Raw genomic sequence first — 13,751 nt, 5'->3', positions numbered from 1 at the left:
AGGATATATCTCAAGTAATTGTTACAGTTTGCACTGGTGGTAATAAACATACAAAAAAATGGTGCTGTGGGAAAGGTACATGGAGTGCCATGATGAAAGGTACATGAAGTGCCATGATAAATGGTACAATGGGTGCCATCATAAAATGTATATGGAGTGCCATGATCGATGATACAAATAGTTCCAAGATGAAAGGTACAAGGAGTGCCATGGTGAAAGGTACACGGATCAGCATGATACACATAAACGGAGTGCCGGTGGAACGTTTCTCTGCACAGCAAATTGTTATCTTAACATCCTGTGTTTTCACAAGGACTGGAATCTCAATTTACTAAACCTGTGGGATAAAGAAGGCCAGACTTGTCATACAGTGAGAAGAGTTACCTCTCTTGGTACCTCAACCAAGACATGAGCTCTTAGGTTTTAAAAAAGAAAACAAAACCTGTGCAATAATTTCTTTATTGCAAATAGTGGTATATATGACATATAAACTGAAAGAGTGACCTGTACAAATTCTTTTGAGTGTACCTATGCAATGATTTCTTTATTACAAATAGTGGTATATACGACATATAAACTGAAAGAGTGATCTGTACAAACTTCTTTTGACTGTACTCATTTTTCGTTTTGTGTTTTGGTAATATAACTTTGGTAAAGTGTTAACATGTAAGTTAATACAAATATGAGAAATAATTCATTTCCATATTAAAAGATTCATATCTGATCAACATAGATCTTTTCACATGTAGAGATTAAAAAGGACTATATATGTGCTTGTAAATAGAGCAGGGATTTATGTAGGATTTCAAACAAAGTGGCTTTTAGAGAGAAAACAACCATTATTTTGTAAAACTATTTTCTTGAATTCTTGTTTTCTGAAACTGTTTTTTGTTTAACACTGCATTCTGTTCAATGAAGTAAAGTTTACGACAAAAGCATATGTGGTTACATATCCAGCTCTCAGTGACACACACCTCTGAAAAACACTGGTTGAAGTTTGTGGAATGTTTCCAAATGTTTGGGGAAAACAAGTACCTTCCCCTCTCCAGAGAGAGCCTCCATACATTAGGGGCAGGACCTATTGCATTTACACAAAGACCAAATAAGGGACCTGCAAACTGCCTCAGAGTTAGAATTCTGATTTTCATACATATCCTGTATATTAAAGCATACTTTGTTAGTTATGAAAGTCCAACCCACGGCAGCTTGAAAATCGGACTAGAATGTCTTCAACAACAGGTTGTTCGGCTTGACCTGATCTACTGTGCATATGCATGATGCGTGAGATCAAATGGCTGGTCGATTTTACTTCATTAAATAAGGGAGCAGAGAATGTTATTAATACTGTGTTTGTGTGATGCATGGATACACGGATTTGTTCTAGAACTTGTCCTGGAAAACAGTTCTGAAAAAACAATCATTCCATGTTTTAATTGAATTGTTATCATTCAATGTTTCAATTGAATTGTTTTATGCTTTCTAGTTTGGTTTAATAACTTCAGAACACGGATGTCAGTTACTTTCACAATCAGTTTCACTTTCAGTCTCTTCACCATGTTCTGTCATCACTTGAAACACCAGTTGCTGCTGCTCGCTGCCTAAAAGCCTGAATCTGAATCTGGAAACCATCTTCTTGTTCAAAGGAAGTAAGGCAATTTCTTGACACTGATGTGCACTTAGAGCATGCATTGAGCATGGATTATTGCGCTATATAAATTCACTATTATTATTATTATTGTTATTATGATGTCAAGTGGTTACCTTGTCATGGCTGTTTGGAAATGTTGACAATCAACTGACAATGATGCACCTCTTCATAATAATAGACCCAACCAATCTACACAAAGAATTAGTATTTGCTTGACCTGGTCAGGCTGAACAAGCTGTAAGTCATGTATCTTTGTAGTCAGGCACATATACTAAGAACAATAAAATTAGTTCTTAGTGTATTAAATGTTCACTGCATACTACATGTATAACAAATTATATTACATGTTAAACAAAAATGATTGGGTGATGATAATAAGTATATTTTGGCAATATCGCTAATGTGAATGATAATCATCCATTTTGAGAAGAATCCAAATTCAGGATTTTATTTCATGAACATCACCTAGAATTTTGGCAAGTAATTATTTTAATGAAACAGCCACTTCCTGACTATAATAAGACTTCTTGTTTTATTTATATATGCGTCTTATCAAAAGAACATCTTAAAGAAACTAAGATATCAATCTTCATCTTTTTGTCTATTTGCTATTTCTAATCTCATTCCTTGACATATAGATCAAAATTCATAAAAAAAGCCAACCACACTGAAATAATATATGATATATATTTAAACATATATCATGATTTTCCAGCATTTTTTCTTAAATGGGGATAACCATCAACTGTTAGTTTTATCCCTTCATCAAGGGAGACAACTGGCTTGTATGCCATGTCCTTCTTGGCCCGATCACAGCTGTAGAAATGATGAGTTCCTGCCAGGGCCACTCTCATCGGAGTGAAGGTAGGCTTGATCTCCAGGACAGGTTTAAGCAGCTGGCAGAAGAACTGCAGAATCACAGCAATGATGTACACCAGCATGAAGGGAATATGGTATTTCGGAGCATCGTATCCCAGTCCTGTCAGAATCCTCGTCAAGAAGGTCCAGAAGAATATTGGCTCATCATTTGTTATATGATATGCCTGAAAAAGTAAACTGGGACCTTGTAAGGAGTACAGACATACCTGAACCACATCCACTGTGTAGTGGTTTGAGCGTCCACATGGAGAGCAGTATATCGAAGCTTTGATCTCTCATTGGGTCATACCAAAAGAGGTTAAAAAAGGTACTTGGTCCCTGTCTGGTGCTCAATATTTGTCCAATCCTCCATAACAAAAATACATGAGGTACTATGTTGCGTCGCACACAAATGTCGCTTATTGACTGGCTGAGCGCTCTTCTATTATTTAAATGTACCCCAGGCACAAGTGAGCTACATCTTCTATGTAGCCCACAGGGAATGCATAACTTATCTGGTACTTTATGGTAGTAACATTTTATCTTGAATAACACTGAATCACATGTGATAAATGGAAATTACGAATGCAAATGCAAATCAAATCTGTTTTCCTTGTGTCTGCAAAATCCAGCGATTGATACATCGTTTCCTACCTGTGCTTCAAACAATTCGAAATTAACATTGAGGTGTTCGGTAAGATAAATATGTTGTTCACTGGTCCCGAGGGACCCATGGGTTGATGTGCCCTCAATGTTTGCTTATGTTCCCGTAAAGAAACACTGAGGGTACCCATGTTCCCTGAGGGACCAGTGAACAACTCATAATGTATGTGTGTACATTCTATGATTGCAATATTTGGATTATTGGGGCATTTGGTAATTTAGAAATCACTTGCATCTGCTAATTATAGAACAGGAATCAACGAACCTGGACAAGTTTTTTCTGGCATTGACAGATTTTGAGTGAATTAGTGATTTCTCTGACTTAAATGTCTTGGTTGGTATAAATTCCATAAAAGTTTGCATATCAAATATTCCATCAGTATTACTCTAAAAAATGGTTGGAATCAACTGTGAAGATAATAGCATGGTGTGTCAAGGTTTACACTTAGCTATGATGGACTACCTTTCCACATACAGCAGACCCTTCCTTCAGACTCTCTGCTGCCAGAATGTGACCATGAACCACGTTTCCTACATATGTGAAGTCAACAACATTCTTGCCATCCCTGAAATGCAACAAAATATGACACTTTTGACATGTATTGTTTTAAAAATAAGGTAATCTGATCCAAACAAAGTTTGTCGCTTAATTGAACAGTCAAATGACCAACATTTGTCATATGACAGTAGTTTCTGATAACTGAGACAAGACAATCCAATGATTCATGTCAGGTGTATCAGCATACATGATAAGTACTGGGTAGCAACTGGGATATAATAATATACATCAAACAAGTCTGTTCATGAAGAAACCTGTGTTTGGTCTTAAGTAACACATGCTTGTTGTAAGAGGCAACTAGCAGGACTAGGTAGCCAGACTTGACTTGTCACCATATCCTAACCGCATATATTGATGCTCATGATGTAAATCAGGTCCAGTCTTGATTATTTACAGATCACTGTCTTATAGCTGGAAATCTGCTGAGATGAACAACATAAAAAGAAACCAACCACCAAATCAGCAAGCTTGACCACCTGATGCTGTTACTCATCTTGTATGACAGGCATGGGTTACTGAAGACCAAAGAATTACTAGGTACAAGCCATGTGCCATCCCAGAAATTTTCACTGGATTTCTCAAACTTTGCATTCTGGCCTCTCAGATATTTTCTTTTGATCTAAAGTTGGTGATTACAGTAAATACCCTGAAAACTTCTCCCTGATAGTCAGGTCTTATTGTCAGCCCACTGAGATGCAACAGTTTTATCAGGTTACACACCCACACAGAGGATATGAAGCCTGATCCAACCAGACCATGTTTTAGACTTCAGTACAAGATGAAATAGATGAAATTATACCAGTATCCATGTCATCATATGTTTGTGCCACGAGTGCCTCAATGTTGGTATTTCCTGAGCAAGAGTGAGGGATGTACTGATATTTAGGTATGAGAGGCGCAAATTAGTATGATATAGGCACGAATGTAATATTCTGTTTGTAACCGAAGTTGTCAAATTGAGGAAAATTAACACAAATCTACTTACAAATAGAGGATAGCTAGCTGCTGTTGCCGCATGTAGAACACAACTTCACAGAAGAAACATGACGACATAGCATTGTTCATCGACATCACAATGACAAAGTGATATAGTGCCCTAAGGCACCTTGTGAAAAATATGAACATTGATATTTTCACCCTCATAGGTAATACATAACAATAAGCACCTTCCCTCTCTGGAGAGAGACTTTATTTCCTTAACTGTGGAGGAACTGTCTTGTCAAAGAGCAAAGTATCCTGACGTGCAAACCTCCACTGAGCTAGCAAATTCGATTTTCAAGAATATCCACTATTTGAAAGCAAGTCAAGCTACATTTATGAAGTCCGACACATAACATTTCTGTCAGTGTTGTTCAGATACCTACCCAATGATGAACTTTGACTTCCCCTTCCTGGCCATGTCTACTGTTGTGGGAACCAGTTGAAGATCACGGGGTCCGAATATCCCATGAGGTCGGATTGCAACTGTATAGAGGTCAGCACCATTGGCCTGGAGCACTTCCTGGAAGGAGCATTTATTTATACCATTAAAGAGGGGCAAAGGACATAGGGCAACAGTATTGTAGCGTATCACCAATGATGGGCATAGAAGATATTCCTTCAAAGTAGTGGGTGTAGAATATATTGAAACTTGGGCCCTGTCACACTTCTGCATATCCAAATTCCTTTTTGAGGTGCACACTGACACTTCTTTCAAACGTGTTGTGAAAACAATGCATTTAAATCATTTTGCGTAAGTTTTATGTATGCTGGCAGAAGCACACTATGGCCCAGTATGCCTGATAGTTTTGGGCATACACAAAACTATGATGTGTACCCAGTTATGCAGGTCATAAGCAATAAATATAAAGTGCATTGGCATCGTATGAGTCTGCCATGGGGGATAAGTGGTTCATTTGCAGCAATACGCCGATCTCCTCACATGAGCTATAAGCTGCATACATATAGTGTACTTGAAGTGCAGATTCAATGCACACTGGACAAACTTCTAGTAAATGTTGATATATTGTAAGAATCATTACTGCTTGTCCTACGATCAGATCAGTACCTATTTGTGAATCATGACAACCACACAAATAGTGTAAAAATAGCATACTTGCCAAACATCCAGGGTACACTCAAGATTTGAAATAATAATGACGGCTTGAATGACCCATGATGTTTTAATATAAGGATGATGTTCACGCTATGGAATCTGCACTGGTAACGAAAACAGCAGGGAACAGTCACCTTCTTAATCATTTGGGAACACCCTCATAATATGTTTGGCATTTGTAAGAAGTGCATCAGACATGCAGTTGGAATAATTTGGGTGTGTCCGAATGGAGATTTATAGCCTGTTTTTACGTTGTCTTATCATGTATGGTTAAGACGTTATATATTTCATTACTAATTTTAAAATATATATCTGTGATAGTCTACAGTCCATTTGGCTCAAAAGTGGACTGATGAATTGCAATGTAACTCAAAATCAAATAAGCATAACATACTAAATGAAACGCTGAATATAATCAAAACATCACACCAACTCTAAGTTTTTTGCAGAATTTTTGTCCTAATAGTTAAAAAAGCTGTTAAACCATTATTAAAATACTGACACAGTTCACTGTTTATTACTAGGAAGAAGTGCAGGGAAAGGCACAACCAGGTGTTCGAGAAGCATGTGCACAAGTGCCGAGTAAGTTATACATTCATTAACCTGCGCTGTGCTGCCTCCATGCTTCTTCGCACAATTGCCTGTCCCTTTCTCTGCACTCATCCCTCGTAACAAACACCGAACTGTATCAATATTTTTAATGACAGTTTGTTAAAGAACTTTTTTAGTCTAAGTTAAAATATTCTGCAAAAAGCTCACAGAGTTGGTATGATGTTCTGATTATGATGTTCTGATCAGCGTTTCATTGAGTATGTTATGTTTATGTGTTTTCAAGCTAAACTGAAATTCATCAGTCTGCTTTTGAGCCAAACGGACTATAGTTGTTTTACTGTTCTTCGTTGACAACTTTTTACACTTTACCTATAATTATTATTAATATATAATTTGATATAGACACAATATGACTGAAATACTGCCATTGTGACTTAAAGTCTTAACTCACTCACTGAACGGAATGACATCTGTGGAAGAGACCCCTGTGGGTATTCTAACATAAATCATACATTCAAGCCACAGGTGAAATAGTGTTTTGAGGGCTACCTGAAAGTGTGAGGTACAGATCATGCCACAAGTGACACTCATCACCTCTGTTGACACACTTTGGTTTCTTTGATGATAAGCAGATATCACCGTAGTATGAAGCTACTTAAAGCACATGATGACAAAAATGGTATTTTCATGTTGCTCTTCAAATATGATGAATACCGTGTGTATCTTAAGCCACTAAATACAAACTACCACATATTAGTGACATGACTGCTTCAAGTGCTGTCCAAAATGTGGAGCCTGTCTGTTGAAGTAGTATTTGTTTGCGAGAATATCATTAACCAAACCATACATATATGCCACTACAACAATATTTATTATGAATTCATGACACGTTTTGAGAAAAATAACTTCTTTTTATTCTTTACACAGAGTTTCAGAGCTAATTCTCGCTCCTTCATCAGGTGAATAGTCATCCGCACATTCACCTGATGAAGGAACAAGAATTAGCTCTGAACATCATGTATAGAATTACTGAAAAAGAAGTTATCATGTGTTCATGTTCGTTCAGTTTCTAAATGCCTTTTAAAAACTTTAATATCTATCACATTGAAGTGTTGCTGTCAGATGTCACAGTTGAAAAATGATGTGACATTTTCATGTTCCTGTGCTACGTCATAGTTTTATATTCCTGTGCTGTGATTTAACAGTTGAAAAGTGATGTCATATTGTACGGTGAATATGCTATATCACAGATAGTGTGCCAAGATATAGTTTCAAAAGGCAATATGTAATTTAGTATTTTTACCATCGAAAATTGTAAAGTTTCATGTTCTTTGCCACAGATGAAAATGTATGTCACATAGTAATGTCTCTGTGTTACGATGTCACATTTCAGTAATTTCGTATTCTAACGTTCCTGTGCTATGATATCTACAAATATGCATTGTTGCAGCGGTAGTGTGTCAAGATACAGTTTTCAAAAAGACATATGTAGCATGGTATTTGTGAATGTTGCAGGTCTTACTCTTAGGCCTGATCATGCACACATGTTCATGTTATGGCTGGTGAAAGCCCATTTATTAACTCATTAAGGCCGAGAGCCGCGTATATGCGCCAAATTAATTAGCTTTTCACAGCAAGAGTCGCTTATTGGGGGTAATAAAAAGCACCTCTTATTCAGCGAGAGCCGCATATTGCGGGTTACGAAAAGCACCTCTCATTCAGCGAGAGCCGCGTATTGGGGGTTTTGCATTTTAAATTCGTACTGTACCTATAATTTTAATCAGTTTAGCAGTAATGATGAAAGATTAGCTTTTCTTACGAGAGAGGTTACTTTCTGTGTTAATCAGAAGAACTATTAATGTGTTTTGATAACAATTTCTTGCAATGTCGGGGGCTTATACAGGCAAATGAACACATGTCTGCGAGAAAAGGGATTATGAGATGTTGTTACAGGAGGTACGTGTTTGTTACTCGTCACTGGGAGTGAATACTAAGATACTATGTTCGCACATTGATTGAATTAACGGTGACAAAACCATCTTCTAAATTAGATCATTCATTCATTCGTTATAATGAATTGTAGACATAAATAGCAATACTGTATTACACTCATGTTCGTGTTGATTTTAAATAAACCAAGTTACTAATTTAGACCTATTTCATTTGCGACTATTGATTTTTAAAGTTGACAATAATACATAATCGAATATGAAGTGATAACTCTTGCATCTACTCATAATATACATACAGTCAGGCCGCGTCCGGACCCCGACAATCCGATTCCCGCGATATCCGAACAATAGCTAGCTGTAACCAATCTTGTTTACTATGTAAACTCATTACCTGTTGATTCAGTAATCCGGTGCTTCACTCTCCGTATCCGAACGTTAATCAGCGGTAACAGATTAGCTAATTACACATAGTTTTGCTTCATTAATCCGGCGGTACATCAAAAAGGTTGGGATAATCCCTTCACACCATGAGCCCCATTCAGTGGTAATTGTTAAGTAACACTTGCGAGTTGAAGATGTCGTTAGTTTGTGATTTTGATCAATTAGTAGGTCTCACTTTTGGTTAGTTGGAGTAATACCTGTCATGCTTACTTCCTGTATAAAACACTGATCGTGTCAAAATGAGATCACGTGACGCTTGTCAGTCATAATGGCAAGTCCCGCCCCTAGGCGTAAAAGATGTGAAATTACTGCAGCACCAAAAAAAAAAAAAAAAAAAAAAGAGAAAACCCTAAAGCCAATTTTGATCTTATGTGTAAACATTTTGGTCAAGAATTTGGACAGTCTATCGGCAAGAGCACAATTTCGGAAATCGGGTATGATATGTTTTGTGATTGGCTATCACTTCGTAACAACGCTGCCAGTGACAAGTATGCCAGTGTCAAACTGACCAAAGTGAAAGTTGATTTCTTGCCCCCAAACACCACATCGCACATTCAGCCAACTTGTATACGTCCGTATTTTTTGTATTGCCATGTCAAAGGGAAGTAACCCTACTGTAGTTGTGTTCATAAAAGTTCGTTTCAGTAGTCCGTACGTTTCACTATCCGAACGTTTTTGATGAAAAACAGAAGTGTTCGGATTAATGCGGCCTGACTGTATATAGTACACATAAACCTTACAAAGGTAACTGGGGTATTTTGTTCAAGCTGTTTCATACTTGTTTGAAATGTGATTTTTCAATGCAATTTACATAAGCATTGTGTAAGAAACGTTTGTATTTGATCTCTGTAATTATCTTATCCAGAGGAATGATCATGTGTATCAGATCCAGCGTCAATATAAGGAGGATAATATATCAGTTACGGAATTGATGCGTATAATCATTCAATCAGACAACACTAAATGAGATATGTGAACACATCTTTCAACCCCAAATAGCAGCCTCTGGCCGAATGCATGTCCAGGTAAACTTTTGTCATGAATGAATGAATGAATGAATGAATGAATGTCTTTATTTCCTCCAGATAGGTCCGAAGATCCAGAAAACATGGTCATGCAATTATATAACTAGGTAACAGAGTATTCAACAAGCGTACATACACACACACACGCATATATATATACATATATGTACAAGCATAGGATATGGGAATATTTCTCCAAATATATACAGGTCACCAACCGTCAGGTCTTGGCTAGATTATTACCACAAGTGATTGAGGATATCTTTTAGTTTATACAAATATTTTGAGAACTCTATAATAGTAAAATGTCGTGTTGTTTCATCAATAGCACTGTTATTGGCCCCTAGAAAGAATGCTAGCATGTCATTCTCTTCCATCATCTCTATTTTGACATACATTTCAACATCAAGATTATCTATTAGAGTTGAGAAGAATACATCCCTCTCTGAAAGCAAGCATCCACAGTTTAGGATAACATGGAGATAGTAATCATTAGCAAAAGTGTTACAGTTTTTACATTCTTTTGATATTTTGGTTCCGGATCCAATTCTTATTACATACTGCAGTTCTTCTCTCAGTTCTGGATATAACAATGTCATGCTGTATAACACATGAGGTGAAAGTGCTGTGTGTATTTTAAAATATCGAGACAGGTCAGCTCTGCATGATAGTTTGTATTTCCATGCTTTTTCCTCGTGGATACTTATTTCATTTACTACAATCTTTCTCCAGTTATTTTTCGTCGGGAATTGTCCGGTGCAGATATAGTGAAATACATGGTGCATTAGGTTATATTTCTTAGCTGTTGATAGCAACACGCCACATAAACTGTCTAAGTTCTTAGAATGAGAGTAATAGAGTGAGGTAGATGCACAAAATATTGTTTTACAAATTGGGACACATGATATATTACAAAGACGCCCAAGCAGCTGTAATCTGCATTTATCGATGTAGCCAACCATTGTCCAGAGTCCTAGATCAGCAATAGTGGCATCAGTGGGAGAGCGTTTATCAAAACCTTGTACAATTCTGGCAAAGTAGCGCTGTATACTTTCAGTTAGTTCAAGAACTTTACCATAAAGAGTGGGTAATAATTCACAGCCATAGAAACTCGTTAATATCATTCTTTTCCATATCTTAACACTTGCATACTGATGTAGATCCCTGCTGTTTAGACCAACAGAGATGAGGGAACTAACAGTGCGCCTTGCTTTAGTACAGCTGTCCTCAATATAAAGCTTAAAAGAAAGATTACTTTACTTAAACTTTTGTCATGTGACAAGTGTAAAACAAACTAAGGCGTTGTTACATCATTGGACAACCTGTTTTGTGGAGTCACGCCCATTGTCAATCTTCTGAACATCGTTTACTTTCAAAACAAATATAAGTATGTCCATCTTCATAAATATTTGGGGAGATTCAACTTCAAGTGTATACATCACAATAAATCAGTATCGTGTTACTTTTTTAAATTCTATAATACATGTACTTGAATTATGGTATTTATTCGTAACAATGTGCAGATTAAGTTGAAATGTTCAGAGAACCATTATGTTTGATGTACAAGTAGTGTACGCAAAAAGTATATGCAAATAAATACCATCTCTACTCAATAGTTGGATTGGGTTATCCGGGGTAAAAGTAATCGGATTGTAGCGTTCTGAGTGCTTCAAAGAAAAATAAACTCGTCAAAGTGCTTGTTAGTTCTACGTGTACATTTCAGGCATCCTTACGATTATATATGTTCACGATACACAAACTTTTCATGATAGCTAGAGTTGATAAAGCCAAAATCTAGCATATCGATTGGTCAACAATCTAACCAATAGTCAATCTGTCTAGTGACCGAACATACTCTTTGGAAATTTAGCCCACGCCCCATCACCTGTCATTTCCAATGTGACAGGTATCTCATGATACGATTGGTCATAGATAACAAATCAGGGAGTATATTGAACAGTTAAGATACAAAACGACCTATTCGGGAACTTTGATGACGCCCACCCTATGACCCTTTGTCTTATGTATGTGCAAGGAATAGCATTATACAATATGCATACATGTATGTTCATGCGATAACGTATATTTTCTATTAAATAGTATATTTAATCTAGATGAACTAAAGCGACAAACTGTGAATCTGTTATATGTAAGTCACAGACTAGCTTATCAGTACTTTCCTTAAAATATTCAGTAAACACTAGCAATATATCAGCGAAAACGCTTCTTTCATAGATTATTAGGCATGTGCGTAAATTCTTCTTTACTGCCATTGACATAGATGTTTTGAACAATTTAATCTCACACAATGATATGAGTGGGACATAATTTGGTTTAAGTATGTCTTCCATACAAAGATTCCAAACATGTGTGAAGAAAGGCACACTTACATAATCCCTTACTTTATGTGCTATTGAAAGTTTCTTGACACTTCTCTGTAATTATCACATATAGCAACAAATCCGTTGATCCATCATCAGTAAAAGCAGGATAGCATATTAGTCATGGTATTGATACCCTTGCGTATCATCATTCAGACTACAGTAATAAGATTATTTAGCGCTACTATTGGTCTTGAAACAACAGTCTCCGGTAAAATTTATACGTAGCCACGCCCCTACTCCCTTATTGAACGGACTGTCCCGGGACAAGCGTAAAATATACATGTGTTGTTATTTTGTCGGACAACCCACTTGATGGTGCTATGTACGCTTCATTCTCTGTACTGTATATGCACACATGGGTGCAGTCTGGTGAACCTTGATAGCGATACGATATCAGACAATACACAAATTGTTACATGATAGTTAGAATATACAACCCAAACACAACATATCCACTTGTCAACAATACAATAAAAAATCAATGTAGCCAATCTGAATGACCAAACGTGCCCTTCAGAAATTTAGGCCACGCCCCATCACCTTGCCCTTCCTATGTGACAGGTTCTCATGATACGATTGGTCAAAGTATCAGCCAATATAATGAGTAAGTGAGATATAATGTGTTACATTCGTGATATTTTATCCCATCACATGACGGGAAGCTTTGTTTAGCATCGAGTAATGATAAATGTATCATGCAGTATGTATGTGTATGAATGGTGATGTATGTTTACAGCGTTCAGTTAAGATGAACACAGTGACAAACTATAAATTTCTATATGCTCCATGTTACTTACACACCTACTGATACTTTCCTTGAAATGGTCAGTAAGCACGAGCAATGTATTGGCAAAAAATGTAGACGATTATAATGCAAGTTCCCCCTCTTTTTAAACTCTATTATAAATAATATATTATAATTCAGTCAATACGATGAGAGAGACAGGAGGAATTTGTATATTTGTTCATCTCGTACGTACAAAGACCGCGTAGGTGTTGATAAAAATACAGCACACACTGGCAAAGGGGTATAAGGGACACATGTAATAAATTACATGAAATGCTGTAATATATGTATTCACATCGGCCTCTTTTCCATCTTTACGACACAATTAAATAATCAGTACTTGTTTGTGAGACTAGACAGTTTCCTGTCATATCCGAGACCTGCCAGGGAAATCAGGCATGATTAGCACTAATTAGCCTTGTCGCAGCAATCAGGCAGTCAGTGAGGGGTGCCAGGTGTTGGGCAGTGGAGCGGCTCCAGGGCTTAATGAGTTAAATGAAACCTAAGGGGCAAACAAGGATAAGTTGAGCACTGACCCAACAATTGACCTGTATCAGTGTGTGCAAGTGCCGCCCACTGGTGCTAGCCACTGTGAGTGAAGGGGTCCCAGGTTGCACTGACTTGCTATACCAACAACATGAGAGTCTTATGAGCATGGTGTGTGCAGCTAATCACAGAATAAATTTCATCGTCATGCACTGTACATGCACTAGACTACATCTGCTCTAACTTTCACACACCAAATGGGTTTGCTCATTGCTGTGCATCACCTGCTTCTCGTAAACAC

The 13,751-nt window shown here is 37.1% G+C and overlaps 1 protein-coding gene across 1 annotated transcript in view; it reads right to left on the bottom strand.

Moving 5' to 3' along the window:
- Positions 1-442: 442 nt before the first annotated feature.
- Positions 443-13,751, bottom strand: part of LOC137274429 (sterol-4-alpha-carboxylate 3-dehydrogenase, decarboxylating-like) — a 65,236-nt gene continuing 51,927 nt past the window's right edge. Inside the window, exons 5-7 of the mRNA XM_067807603.1 lie at positions 5,093-5,229; positions 3,633-3,735; positions 443-2,691 (exon numbers count right to left, since the gene is read on the bottom strand). Of these exons, the coding sequence (XP_067663704.1) occupies positions 2,350-2,691; positions 3,633-3,735; positions 5,093-5,229 (582 nt within the window). The 3' untranslated portion in view covers positions 443-2,349. The remainder of the gene's footprint in view (positions 2,692-3,632; positions 3,736-5,092; positions 5,230-13,751) is intronic.

The sequence above is a fragment of the Haliotis asinina genome, chromosome 2, assembly GCF_037392515.1.
Source record: "Haliotis asinina isolate JCU_RB_2024 chromosome 2, JCU_Hal_asi_v2, whole genome shotgun sequence".
Classification (NCBI taxonomy): domain Eukaryota; kingdom Metazoa; phylum Mollusca; class Gastropoda; order Lepetellida; family Haliotidae; genus Haliotis; species Haliotis asinina.
The sequence above is the reverse complement of the archived record's forward strand: the minus strand, read 5'-3'. Positions and strand labels throughout refer to the sequence as shown.